Source organism: Engraulis encrasicolus, chromosome 20 (genome assembly GCF_034702125.1).
Source record: "Engraulis encrasicolus isolate BLACKSEA-1 chromosome 20, IST_EnEncr_1.0, whole genome shotgun sequence".
NCBI classification, from domain to species: Eukaryota; Metazoa; Chordata; class Actinopteri; order Clupeiformes; family Engraulidae; genus Engraulis; species Engraulis encrasicolus.
The window spans coordinates 18,339,014-18,349,651 of NC_085876.1; the positions used below are offsets into that span (position 1 = coordinate 18,339,014).

The 10,638-nt window shown below is 52.3% G+C and overlaps 1 protein-coding gene across 2 annotated transcripts in view; it reads left to right on the plus strand.

Annotated features, from left to right (window-relative positions):
- The window catches only part of LOC134436372 (zinc fingers and homeoboxes protein 2-like), a 45,596-nt gene extending 35,231 nt beyond the window's left edge, over positions 1-10,365 (plus strand). For both annotated transcript variants that reach the window (XM_063185540.1, XM_063185541.1), the window contains exons 3-4: positions 2,169-6,428; positions 9,787-10,365. In XM_063185540.1, the coding sequence (XP_063041610.1) occupies positions 2,500-6,384 (3,885 nt within the window). In that variant the 5' untranslated portion in view covers positions 2,169-2,499 and the 3' untranslated portion in view covers positions 6,385-6,428; positions 9,787-10,365. The remainder of the gene's footprint in view (positions 1-2,168; positions 6,429-9,786) is intronic.
- Positions 10,366-10,638: the final 273 nt, after the last annotated feature.

Below are 10,638 nucleotides of genomic sequence, written 5' to 3' on the forward strand. Positions count from 1 at the left end.
CACAACAGACTTTTTTTCTTTTCTTTTTTCTTACCAGGGGGAGTTCGACTCCCATTAAAACCAATAAAATATTGTGATTGCGCATCCAGGACGGTTACCTGAAGGAGAGTATTGGAGTGTGTGTGTGTGTGTGTGTGTGTGTGTGTGTGTGTGTGTGTGTGTGTGTGTGTGTGTGTGTGTGTGTGTGTGTGTGTGTGTGTGTGTGTGTGTGTGTGTGTGTGTGTGTGTGTGTGTGTGTGTGTGTGTGTGTGCGGCTGTAGATTTTTGTGGGGTGGAGGTGATGGTGCGGGGGGTCGTCATAGTCGTAGGTTTTTGTGTGTATTGGGGAATGGGCGGTGGTGGTGGTGGTGTTCGTCATGGCTGTAGCGTTTTGTGAAAAGACTAATGGTCCTTGGCTGCCGCAGGTCGAGACAGACAAGGGTAATGGTACGTGATCCAGTCCCATAAAGCAACGGACGAGGCTCAACAGTGTGTGTGTGTGTGTGTGTGTGTGTGTGTGTGTGTGTGTGTGTGTGTGTGTGTGTGTGTGTGTGTGTGTGTGTGTGTGTGTGTGTGTGTGTGTGTGTGTGTGTGTGTGTGTGTGCGTGCGTGCGTGCGTGCGTGCGTGCGTGCGTGCGTGCGTGCGTGCGTGCGTGCGTGCGTGCGTGCGTGCGTGCGTGCGTGCGTGCGTGCGTGCGTGCGTGCGTGCGTGCGTGCGTGCGTGCGTGCGTGCGTGCGTGCGTGCGTGCGTGCGTGCGTGCGTGCGTGCGTGCGTGCGTGCGTGCGTGCGTGCGTGTGTGTGTGTGCGATAACTGAAGAACTGTATCATCACCACATTGTCTGACTACTTTACTTGTACTCCGTGCTTGTCTGACTTTCAAAAAAAAGAATACATACTCAGAAAATGAAAACAAAAACAGGGACTATGCATAGTCATTCTCTGCATTTGATTTGTATTCTTTTCCTCTCTCTTTTACCCCCCATCTCCTCTCCTCCCTCCCTTTTATTGTCTTTCACTCTCCTCTTCTTCAACTCACTAAGCAACGTTTTAAACATACACTGTGTGTGCGTGCGTGCGTGCATGTGTCTGCTTTCTGCCTCTATTTTGCACTTAATTCAAAATCAAGCAATGCACTTTTTTGTTGATAAATCTTTCGCTTCTTCTGCTGAGTTGCGTTGGCCAGCAGTGTGGAATGTTTGCTCTCCTATTCCAATAAACCCAACGACCTTCTACAGACTCTCTAACAGGGAACACAATGGCTACATACACACACCATCACTGTACAGCACTGCACAACATGGTAACACTCAGACTGTACACACACATGTGTTCTCTCTCTCTCTCTCTCTCTCTCTCTCTCTCTCTCTCTCTGTTTCTCTCTCTCTCTCTCTCTCTCTCTCTCTCTGTTTCTCTTTCTCTCTCTCTTTCTCTTTCCACTCAGACAGTTTTTAGTTTAACAAAGAAAAAATATGCACTTCCGTCTCAAAAATGGGTGATGGACTATGCAAGGTCAAGTAATGGCAAAATAAAGTTCGCAACCCCAAGCTCGAAATGTATGCTGCATGCTGCCTGAAACTGCTGCTCGAAACTTAACACATTAAAGAGAAGCAGGAGCTTGGTGTTGCAGACTTTTTTTATAACACTGTACACACAATGCTCTCTCTCTTTTTCTCTTTCTCTCTCTCTCTCTCGCTCTCTCTTGTTCTTCATTTGCACATACACAGGACTGACATTAACGAGACAAAGTGCAAGAGAGGACCAATAACATTGTAACAAGTAATAATAGAGTAATGAAGTAATAAATAACAACTGAAACATTCAACAGTTGAAACATTTAGATCTAACATTTAGATTTAAATATACATGTTCATAGTGGTCCGCAGCATCCGGCGTACATGGGTTAAACTGTCTTGAAATGCAAAAAAAAAAAAAAAATGCAGTTAATTGTGGTTAACGATGGAATTTCCAAGATTAATCGCGATCAAAAAAATGATTCGTTTGACAACCCTAAAATAAATTAATGCTCTCTCTCCTTCTCTCCCTCCCTCTCCTTCTCTTTCTCCCCCTCTCTCTCCCTCCCTCTCTCTCCCTCCCCCTTCCCTGCCTCTCTCCTTCTCCCTCTATCCCCCTCTCCCTCTCCCTCTCTCCCTCTTTTTCTCTCCTTCTCTCTCCCTCCCTCTCTCCTCAGGTCATCGCTGTCTGTTATGAAGTCCCATGAAGTCCCCTGTCGCAGCTGACGTTCCCAGTCAGCAGGACATTCCGGTGCCGACTGTGGACGACAGAGGAGGAGGGAGAGAAAGAGGAGGAGGAGGAGGAGGAGTGAGGAGGAGGGTCCTGCCTAGAAACAGGACTTTGCCGCGACCACCACCACCACCCCCGCCACCCCCTCTGCCATCCCACCTGGAGACGCTGCTCCAAATCCACACCACCAGCATCAGCATCACCCCCACCCACCCTGCTCTCCACTCCTGCCCTGCCAGGCTGCCTCCTGCTCCAGCCCCAGCATCAGCACCAGCACTATGTCAAGTCGAAGGAAGTCTTCCACACCCTGCATGATACGCGTGAGCGACACACTCGTGGAGGAGGAGGAGGATGGCAGTGGAGGAGGAGGAGGAGGAGGAGGAGGAGGAGGTGGGGAGGGCAGCACAGATATGGAGGCCTCCTCCTGCCCCCCCTCCTCCTGCCCCCCCTCCACCTCCTCCTCCTCCTCCTCCCGGCCCCCCTCCACCTCCACCTCCCTGGCGGACGACTCGCAGGAGGGGGCGTCTTCCCAAGTGCTTCCGGGGGAAAGCTGCAGGCCGTCAAGTGCCCCTCTCACGGAGGAAGAACAGATCAGCCCTGTGCCTGAGAAGGAGGAGGAGGTGGTGGAGGGGAAGGGGGAGGGGGAGGAGGAGGTGGAGGTGGAGGGTGAAGGAGATGGAGATGGAGATGGAGATGAGGAGCTGGAAGGAGATCAGTGCACGCAGGAACCACAGCAGAACCACCAGCTAGCAGAAGGAGGAGGAGCAGGAGCAGGAGGAGCAGGGGGCTCAGCGTTCAAGTGCAAATACTGTCCGTTCTCCACCACCAGCATCGCTGACTTCAAGGAGCACGTGGACGGCGCCCACCCCAACGTCATCCTCAACCCCCTTTACCTGTGCGCCGCCTGCAACTTCAGCACCAAGAAATTCGACTCGCTCACGGAGCACAACGAGACGTACCACCCGGGGCAGAGCAACTTCAAGTTCAAGAGGGTCCAGCGGGACGGCCGGACCGTGCTGGAGCAGGCAATCGAAGGCGTGCACAATCCGTTTGACCTTGACAATGAGGACACAGAGGAGGCAGACGCAGCAGCAGCAGCAGTGGCTGGTGGTGGTGATGACGGTGGAAGCGTTCCAGATTTCACTCTCTCCACGTCAGCCACGTCACCGAATGCCGGCAAGCCAAAAGTCTTCGCCACCGCTGGCGAGGAGAAGGAGAATGAGAAGGAGGCCGAGACCCCCACGAAGCACTTTTTCGGGCAGCAGGGCAGCAACGAGCTGCAGCGGCACTTGGAGAAGCTGATCTCCCGCGACCAGATCACGGCGGTGAACGTGAACGGCACGGTGCTGATTCCGGACCCCAGCATCACGCACGGCCTCTCCGTCTCCTCGCACGTCACCCCGCTGCTCCAGCGGCCGCCCAACCTGAGCTGCGTGCCGAAAATCGCCGTGCCGCTCAACACCACCAAGTACAACCCCTCGCTGGACAGCAACGCCCTGCTCATGACCTCCTTCAGCCGCTTCCCGTACCCGACGCACGCCGAGCTGTCCTGGCTGACGGCGGCCTCCAAGCACCCCGAGGAGCAGATCAAGGTGTGGTTCACCACGCAGCGGCTCAAGCAGGGCATCACCTGGTCGCCGGAGGAGGTGGAGGAGGCGCGCAAGAAGATGTTCAACGGCTCCGTGCTACCCGGACACGGCCACGGCCACGGGCACCATCACACGCACTTCACTACGCAGCCGGCCCGGAGCCAGGGTGGGCAGTCGCTGGTCGGTGGCGGTGGCGTTGGTGGGTTGGGTCAGGCGAGCCAGATGCTGAGTGCCGCCGCCGCGGCGTCCGCTGCCTCTCGCACCTCTCTCTCGTCGTCCGCGTCTGTCACCGTGACGACCGTGAGCCACGTGGCGTCGTCGTCTCTCAAGAGGCCGATGTCCGGCCCTCCGTTCCACATGGAGGCTAAACGTGTATCCTCCTCCTCCTCTTCCTCCTCCTCCTCTGCGAACGACCCCAAAGAGAAGCTCCCCATGGCTCCCCCACCTCCCCCTCCCCCTCACCCTCCCTCCTCGACGTCGAAAGAGCGGCTGTTGCCTATGGCGCCGCCCCCAGTGCCTCCCGAGCTCAGAAGAGCGATGCCTTCCTCTTCCTCTTCTTCTTCTTCTTCTTCTTCTTCGCACTTCTACGCCCATGACGCGAGCCTGAAGCAGTGGCCCCTGGGGCACCACCATCACCCCCATCACCACCACCACCTCCACCACCACGCCCCCATCGTGTCCCTCAAAGGGAAACCCCCGGTAGCGCTTCCTCTCATGGGCTCTAAGGACCGCGTGGCCCTGCCCCTGCCCCTCTCCATGTCCATGTCCATGCCCCCTCCGCCCCCTCTGATGCTGCCCCCCAAAGACAGACTGGCCATGTCGCCCACGTTTGCCGCCGAGATGAAGCGCTCCGCCGCCGCCGCCACCACAGTGCCCCACATGAAAAAACATGCACCTTCTTCTCCTTCCTCCTCTTCCTCTTCCTCCCTGCCCGCCGCGATGCCCAAAGACAAGTTCTCCTTGCCTCTGTCTCCCGTCTACTTGCCTTCTGACGTCAAGCTGCCCATGGCGCCTCCGCTGGCCGTCCCGCAGCTGAAACGGCCAACCATCATCCAGACGGCGCGAGGCCCCGGCAAGACGTCGCTAGCGCTCCCTCCCACATTCCAGCAGCAGCAGCTCGCCGACTCAAAAACAGCAGCAGGCGAGAGCCGGCACCATCATCCAGACGCCAAGCAGTCCAACGGTGTGTCCCTCTCCGCCCCCGTTTCCGTCTCCGTCTCCCAGAGCCAGGAGGCCAAGAGCTGGCTCAACGGCTCCCTCTCGCTGCACCTGAAGAGCGACGCCTTCGTCCCGGCGAAGGACAGGCCCGTGAAGACCGCCACAGCGGCGGCGGTAGTGGCGACGGCGGTGCCGACCCAGTTCCCTCTGCTGGAGCGGGTCAAGGGCAAGACGGCGGCGCAGCTGCAGCTGCTGGAGGAGAGCTTCCAGCGGAACAGCCACCCGGCGCACGCCGAGCTGGACGGGCTGGCCGCCGCCACACGCATGTCCCGCGACGAGATCGGCAGCTGGTTCCTGGAGCGGCGCGCGCTGAGGGACAACCTGGAGCAGGCCCTGCTCAACTCCATGGGGGCCCGCAGCAGGTTTGGGGACTCCCTGGAGAGGAGGCAGCCACAGCAACAGCAGCAGCAACAGCAACACACACAACAGAAACAGACCGCAGTCCTTAACGGAGCTCACAAGCTGAGTGGAGGTAGTGGAGGAGGAGGAGGAGGACTAGCTTTGAGCCCACTCCATCCCATCGTGGCGCCGCCCAGCTCCCCCCTGTCGCACCTGCACCTGAACGGCAAGGCCCTGGCGCTGCTGCGCGGCGTCTTCTCCCAGACCCAGTGGCCGTCGCCCGAGGACTACAGCCTGCTGGAGAGCCAGACCGGCCTGCCGCGCACCGACATCGTGCGCTGGTTCAAGGACAGCCGCGCGGAGCTGCGTAGCAACGGCACCGGGACCATCGACAACTGGCCCAGCGAGGTGACCCACTACTACAGCAAATCAAGCAACGGCAACAGCAACATTAACAACAACAACGGTGGCTACAACGGCCAAGGCCTGTTACTAGCGGCAACCAACAACAACGGTGGCCACAATGGCCAAGGCCTGTTACTAGCGGCGAACAACAACGGCGGCCACAACGGTCAAGGGCTGTTACTTGCGGCGACCATGAACCACGGGGGCGGGGGCAACAACAAGCTCATCCAGCGCCACTGTCAAGAGGACAAGACATCGCAGATGACGATGACATCAATGACGTCGACAGGCGGTGCTGCTCCAGCTGGCATCTTGGACGTGGAGTCAGCGGGGGCGGCGGCCACCGGTGGGCTGCGGGGGGTGGATTGTGCCAAACTCACCAGCCAAGAGATCCAGGAGTGGTTTGCCAACGCACTGGGCCACGGGCTGCCCGAGCTGAGCAGGAACGGCAGCGGCGGCGGTGGCGGGCATCATAACGGGAACGGGGGCCGAGGGGGGGGCAGAGGAGACTGTGGGAGCTGGATGCAGGACTCCATGAGGAGGGCCGCGGCCGCCATCGGAGGGGGAGGGGCAGGGGGTGGGGCTCCGGAGCTGGTCTCAGACACTGATTGAGGTGTGGCGAAGGACTCCACGGAAGACAAGAGAATATAAAAGAGGTGGGTGCAAAAGTCCAAAGATCCATGCACAGCAGTGGTGTAGTCTACTTTTTTTGTGGTGGGTATACCGTATATTTGAGCATTTTTTTGGAGGTGGGTATACTGTATATATTTTTGCTATTCTAAATAATGGATCAATCAATTTTAAGTGGGTATACTGAAATCCCTGAAATTTTGAGGTGGGTATACTGCATATACCTACGTTCTACGTAGACTACACCACTGATGCACAGCTTCTAGGTGCTGGTAAAACGCAGGAGTATGCAATACTTTAAAAGGAAAAAGTTTACCACACACTTGTTTGACTTTATGCTCTTTTTTTTCAGAGCAAACAGCACTCTGTGGGTCATCAGGTTTGCTCAGTCATTGATGATGACGGACAGAGGCGAATTGTGCTGTTCGCTCTGAATAAAAGAGCATAAAGTCAAACTAGTGTGCGGGAACCTTTTTCCTTTTAAGATAAAAGAGATGGGTACCCCCGTACGTGTGTGTCACAAATGTTGGTGTGCAGGCAGTCGTGTGGGTGGGGCTGTCTGTGTTTGGTTACTTCATGTTAACCCTGTAGGCTGGCAGAGACTGTCTGTTTATAAGGAGACGGAACACTTCAGAAAGCGTCCATAGGAATGAATGGGGGCTGTTTGTTACGCTAATATGGTGTGTGCTTACACATATCCCACCTGGCCGGCAACAAGAGCCAATTGCTTGCTGAGCTGCACTGTCATTTATCCAATCATCTCGCCGCCTCGACTCGCCTGGTCTGACTAATCTGAAATTGTGACCCAAATTGCGACCCTGAGGCTTAGCCAAGATGGCCGTCGAGTGAAAGGACTTATTCTAAATGACTTTGCTGTAGGTCTCTGGCCTCTTACTGCAGATGGGCGGGCCTATTCACTACTTGTTGAAAATACTCAACTTCATCATAATAACATTGCTTTGACAGTACCGACAAGAGCCTTAAGTAACAGATTAAGACATAGCCATAACAAGTTTGGTAACCGTAAGGTTATAACATCATAGGCTCTGCGCTACGGAGTTAAGAACAGGAGCCTCATCTGTGCAATACAACCTTTAACCCCTTAACGCAGAGCCTCTTTTAATGGTAATGACGAAGTCTTAATCTGTTATTGAAGACTTCCTGCATTGTCATAGCGATGTTATTATGGTGTCGTTGAGTGTTTTCAACAGTCATTTCAGGAAATTGCTCATATGTAGTTAAGGAGAAAAGGAGAAGAAATATTCGCACACCGCAAAAGCTCCCTTGTCGTGATTTAATGTGAAAAATGGCACAACGTTTCGACCAGCAAGGTCTTCGTCAGGTGTCCCTCACCTGAAGTCCCTCACCTGAAGAAGACCTTGCTGGTCGAAACGTTGTGCCATTTTTCACATCAAATCACGACAAGGGAGCTTTTGCAGTGTGCGAATATTTCTTCTCCTTTTCTCCATATGTGTTTATTGATATTCTGCACCCGCAGCAATTTGTCTCTTTGGGATGTGCGCGCACCTTACACTTTTTGTTCATATGTAGTTAAGCCCTGGTAAAATATGACGATACATAGGGTTTTTTTCTCTGAGTGTTTGCTGCAGCATCTATCTGTGTTTTGGTCAAAGACTTCCAACATGAAATTGTCTTTAAGTGTAATGGATACTTTCGCTTACTGTTGCGGCAAAAAAACATGATTTTTTTTTCAATTATTTTTTTGGCTTGGCTGTCATGCATTCACTCGAAAAAAAATTGGAAAGTTTTTTTACAGTTACAGTAAGCAAAATTATCTGTTGGCACTGAAGGACAATTTCATATTGGACGTCTTTGACCCGTTTACAGTGATGGCAATTGTTACGTTTTTAGACCCATTTGGCCTTAAAGGGTATGTTCCTGTTACATGACAACAGCTTGTAACTATGTGCTACTTGCACGCTACATTACGGTTAGGCATTGTGTGCAATATAAGTACACAATGTTTCATTCATATTGATGATATTTCATGTTGATAATTGTATATTGTAGATGCATAAAAAAAAAACTTTTAAGTAAAGTGTTACCACATGTTCGCTCAGATGCCACATACACAGACAAAATTGTAAAAGAGTGTTGTTGTGTGGTCGTGAAAGTCATTCTTGAATGGTCAACTGTCTGTGTGTGTGTGTGTGTGTGTGTGTGTGTGTGTGTGTGTGTGTGTGTGTGTGTGTGTGTGTGTGTGTGTGTGTGTGTGTGTGTGTGTGTGTGTGTGTGTGTGTGTGTGTGTGTGTGTGTGTGTGTGTGTGTGTGTGTGTGTGTGTGTGTCTGTATAGCTTTCATGGTGTCCTCAGTGCCTCTCTGTCCGAGTAAATGACTTCAGTGAATAGGAACAGTTGGGCCGGTCAATTATGTGATGAGACACATCAAATGATCTACTGTTAATGTAAAAAGCGTCTGATTGTTCTCCGGTTACGTAATGCAGCGGCCCGGTCAGGAGGACAGTTGTCATTACTGATTACTGCTAAGGATTACTGCCAATATAAATGAAGAGTGACACCACGGTTCGCTTTTATTTATTTTTTATTTGTTTTAATTTTTTTCATTAAAGCAAAAACTCAAAAAAAAATGAATAGAATTCATTGTTTGCTTTGCTTTTCCACAAGAGACCATTAAAAAATAGACATGTTTTAATCCTCATGGGGGAATGGAGAACGGCAGATGAAAGAATATGCATTATGGTGCATAGCTGGAGAGATCGCTCTGTTTGTCGGTTTGTTTTATCTGTGTCCTATTCAGGCTGTTTTTCAGGCGCTGAAAATTACTGAAAATTTTCTCTGTATTATCCCACTGCAGTGTGGCGTATCGCTTGCAGCTCAGTTGGCAAGACAACCCTAATGTGTTTGATTTTGCGTCAAAATTCGGCCTCGTTTGTAGTCAGGAAAATAACTAGATAGTCTTTCATGCAATCTCATTGCCATCGCACTGTAGCTGCACTGATTAGTTTTGTAAATAAGTTTATTTTGCCTGGCTGCCACCAAACAACCCACCCATCCCCACCCCCATCTTATTTCAAGTAAATGTGGTTATCAGGAATCTTGCAGTAACAGTGCCTCTTTCTTTCTCTCCTCACAATTTAATCAGTCCCCTCCGTCAGCCCCCTGTCCAATCACGTCGTGATCTGGCCCAGTAACCAGGCAGGGTTCAGGCAGTGCGTGAGTCATTGGCACGTCGTTGGCACGGGGAGAGAGAGGAGAGGAGAGGAGAGCCGATTCATTCCCTTTCTGGATTATCAGGCCACTTGTGAATGCGTCTTCCCAACTGTGAACATTTTAATGATTGCACCACCCTCCCTCACCCTCCCCTTCCCAATTTCCCCACCCCCTCCCTTCTCCCCCTTCACAGGTGACGACTGTTGCCGCTGTCATTTGCACAGAAGAGAAGAGGAGAGGAGAGGAGAGAAGAGAAGAGGAAGAGAGAGACGAAAGGAAAGAAAGAGAGGTTTAATATTAAAATATTGTATTTTTTGGAACCAATGATTTCACTCTTGCACTCTTCACCATCTTAGCCTGTGCGTAATGTTCCAGGACGCTGTAGGAACGTTGCAAGTATTGTTGGCCGTCTTCAAAAGACAAGAAACAACAAAAAAAAGAGAAGAAGAAACATAAAGTAAAAAAACACTGATTTTGGGACGAAAGCGGAGCTACAGAAATTGCACTATGAGTGCGTCTGAAGCACTGACCAGGTAGTGATGCGTTGCGTGCCAAAGGCGGTCCTGCTGCATAATTACTTTTAAAAAAAGGGTTCTTGTACATATATTTTTCTGTATTGCTACAGATTTGTAAAGTTTTGGGGGAATTTTGTTACATTTTATAATGGGAGGAACTAGCCCGCGCCCCCCTCCCCCTTCTGCCCCCCCCTCCGTCGGCTTCCTTCACTCCCCAACACCCCCTGCCCTGCCCTACCCTGCCCTGCGCTACCTGCCCTCTCCTACCCCAACCCGCACCCCCGCCCCACCCCCCCACCCGCTCGCCCCACCACACCCCCCACCCCTCCCGACTATTTCTTGTGCTCTGGCTGGTCTTTACAGTGGCATGTCCTACATTTTTGTAACCAGACTCCGCTATCAGAACCACTACAGAACCATTGGCCACACTTCAGACAGTTTCCACCACGCTCAACATCCGTTGCAGAAGATTTTCTTTTCTTTTTTTTCTTTTTTTTTCTTGCCTCGTCAGATGGACTTCCTTTGAATCG